Consider the following 3293-nt stretch of genomic DNA (forward strand, 5'->3'; position numbering starts at 1 on the left):
CCCGTGGCTGCTGGCCCTCCCTGCCCTCTGCATGGGCACCGGCACGGGCTCGGTGGGGTGGACGTGTCCTGGTGACCCTCAGGCACAGCCTGGTCCCTTGTGCCATGAGCAGGAGGGAAATGGAGCTGCTGCACCAGCTCTGACATGGAGAGGGTTCATCCCATCCTATGGGTTCATCCCCAGCCTATGGGTTCATCCCCATCCCAGTGCATTCTATGGGTTCATCCCATTCCATGGGTTCATCCCCATCCCACAGGTTCATCCCCATCCTGTGGGTTCATCCTATCCCATAGGGTTCATCCCCATCCCATGGGTGAATCCTCATCCTATGGGTTTATCCCCATTCCGGTGCATTCTATGGGTTCATTGCCATCCCATGGGTTAATCCCATGCTAGAGATTCATCCCCATCCCATGGGTGAATCCCCATCCCAGTGCATTCTATGGGTTAATCCCATCCCATGGGTTCATCCTATCCCATAGGATTCATCCCATCCTGTGGGTTCATCCCATCCCAGGGGTTCATCCCCATCCTATAGGTTCATCCCCATTCCAGTGCATCCTATGGGTTCATCCACATCCTATGGGTTCATTCCCATCCTACAAGTTCATCCCCATCCTATGGGTTCATCCCATCCCAGTACATTCCAGGGGTCCATCCCCATCCCATCGGTTCGTCCCATCCCACCCCAATGCATCCCATGGGTATATTCCTATCCCATGGGCTCATCCCATCACAGGGGTTCATCCCCATCCCACAGATTTATTCCATCCCAATGTATTCCATGGGTTCATCCCATCCCACAAGTTCATCCCCATCCCACAAATTTATCCCATCCCACCCGTTTGTCCTATCCCATGGGTTCATCCCCACCCCACAGTTGCATCCCATCCTAGAGGTTCATTCCCACCCCATGGGTTCATCATATCCTAGGGTTTCTCCCCCACCCCACAGTTTCATCCCCACCCCACAGCTGCATTCCTGGCCGCATCCCACCCAGCAGGTACCCCCACCCTCACCACCCCCTCCCCGCCTCCTTCGGGACAGCACCCGCCACCATTCCCGGGGCTCTCCCAGCCTTCCCAACCCCTTCCCTCCCCGCAGCTGAACCTGGTCTCCAGTGCCACCCTCTCCAAGAGCACTTCGGACACGTTTCCYGACGGTTTACCTCATCCCCCCACCTCGGCCACGGCGCCCATCACCCCGCTGCGGCAGGGCCCCTCCGTCATCAGCTCCTCCACGYTGCACGGCGTGGGGCCCATCCGCAGGAGGAACTCGGACAAGTTCTGCACCCCGATCTCGTCAGGTGAGCCCTGGGGAGGTGTTCAGCAGCCTCCATGGGGTGCAGGGTGGGTTCTCTCACTCCAAATCTCCCCTCTGTTTGCTGTTCCCCCGCAGAGCTTGCACAGAATCACGAGTTTTACAAAAACGCCGACGTCCGGCCGCCCTTCACGTACGCCTCGCTCATCCGGCAGGTGAGAGGCTCCCTGCGCCCCAAAACCCCTCCCTGAGCACCCCCCAGCCGCCCAATCCCTGTCTCTGCCCCTCGGGATGGGTGTCTGACCCCGAGAGTGACCCCATGTCCCCTCCCTGGCTGCCCAGGCCATCCTGGAGACCCCCGACAGGCAGCTAACCCTGAATGAAATCTACAACTGGTTCACACGGATGTTCGCCTACTTCCGGAGGAACACGGCCACCTGGAAGGTGAGAGAGCCCCGCCTGGCACCCTGGGCTCACCCCATATCCCTCTGGGCTCACCCCATATCCCTCTGGGCTCACCCCAGATCCCTCTAGGCTCACCCCATATCCCTCTGGGCTCACCCCATATTCCTCTGGGCTCACCCCATATCCCTCTAGGCTCACCCCATATCCCTCTGGGCTCACCCCATATCCCTCTAGGCTCAGCCATCCCAACTGGGCTCACCCATCCCGACTGGGCTCACCCCATATCCCTCTGGGCTCACCCCATATCCCTCTGGGCTCAGCCATCCCAACTGGGCTCACCCCATGTCCCTCTGGGCTCACCCATCCCACACTGGGCTCACCCCATATCTTCCTGGGTTCACCCCATATCCCTCTGGGCTCACCCCATATCCCTCTGGGCTCATCCATCCCACACTGGGCTCACCCATCCCAACTGGGCTCACCCCATATCTTTCTGGGTTCACCCCATATCCCTCTGGGCTCACCCCATATCCCTATAGGCTCAGCTCAGCCCACCCTGGACTCAGCCCACTCCCCCCAGGGCTCACCCTAGCTCACCCTGAGCTCACCCCATTTCCCCCAGGGTTCACCCCAGCTCACCCTGAGCTCATCCCATTCCCCCAGGGTTCACCCCATCCCACCCTGAGCTCACCCCATTTCCCCCAAACTCACCCCATCCCACCATGGGCTCACCCCATTCCCCCCAGGCTCACCCCAACCCATCCCAGGGCTTACCCCAACCCACTCAAGATCACCCCATTCCCCCCAGGGCTGGATGGACAGAGGGGGGTGACAGGGGGACATCAGGGGACCTCCTCTGCCACCCCCCCCAGCATCTCCCTGGGTGTCCCCACCCATCTCATCAGCAAGCACCAAAAATTTTGTCACTGGGGAGGTTTTGTCACCAGCYTGGGTGCTGGAGKGAATTTTGGGGYARMAMAYGGCAAAASTGAGGAGGTTTTGTCCAGCCTGGGTGCTGGARCMAATTTTGGGGTAAAAAATRGCAAAACTGAGGAGGTTTWGTCCAGCYTGGRTGCTGGAGCAAATTTTGGGGCAGCACATGACAAAACTGAGGTTTTGTCACCTGTCTGGGGTGCTGGAGCCAGTTTTGGGACAGCCTCATTTGGGATGAAAAAACCAGCAAATTTTGGGGCAGCACATGACAAAACTGAGGAGGTTTTGTCACAAGCCTGGGGTGCTTTAGCCAATTTTGGGGCAGCACACGAGCTCTGGGGCTGCTCCCCTTTTGTTTTTCCGGAATCAGAGCTGAGAAAAGCCATCTCTGAGGGGATTGGGATGGGATCTCAGAGGAGCAGGGGGTGTGCAGGGAGCAGTTTGTGTGCGATTCTGAAATTCYGAGATTCACTTGTGATTCTGGGATGCTGAAATTCTGAGATTCACTTKTGATTCYGAAATTCTGAGATTCTGAGATTCACTTCTGCCCTCGACCACAGGAGATTTATTTATTTATCATTTCCTGCTGCCCATATTTACCGAGAGGCAGCTCAGCTCCCTCCTGCTCGGGGCTGCACAGAGTGAGGCGGCGCAGAGAGTTTAAATAAAAATAATTAAAATCAGCGAGGTGCAAG

At 57.7% G+C, this 3293-nt stretch overlaps 1 protein-coding gene across 1 annotated transcript in view; it reads left to right on the plus strand.

The window, feature by feature from the left end:
• LOC130587441 (forkhead box protein P4-like) overlaps positions 1–3293 on the plus strand; it is a gene marked incomplete at its 5' end in the record, with an annotated part of 12284 nt that overhangs the window by 2189 nt on the left and 6802 nt on the right. Inside the window, 3 exons of the mRNA XM_057388415.1 lie at positions 934–1306; positions 1399–1475; positions 1603–1704. Of these exons, the coding sequence (XP_057244398.1) occupies positions 934–1306; positions 1399–1475; positions 1603–1704 (552 nt within the window). The remainder of the gene's footprint in view (positions 1–933; positions 1307–1398; positions 1476–1602; positions 1705–3293) is intronic.

Source organism: Malurus melanocephalus, unplaced genomic scaffold (genome assembly GCF_030028575.1).
Source record: "Malurus melanocephalus ecotype Western Australia unplaced genomic scaffold, MMel_1.1 scaffold_1911, whole genome shotgun sequence".
Taxonomy (NCBI): domain Eukaryota; kingdom Metazoa; phylum Chordata; class Aves; order Passeriformes; family Maluridae; genus Malurus; species Malurus melanocephalus.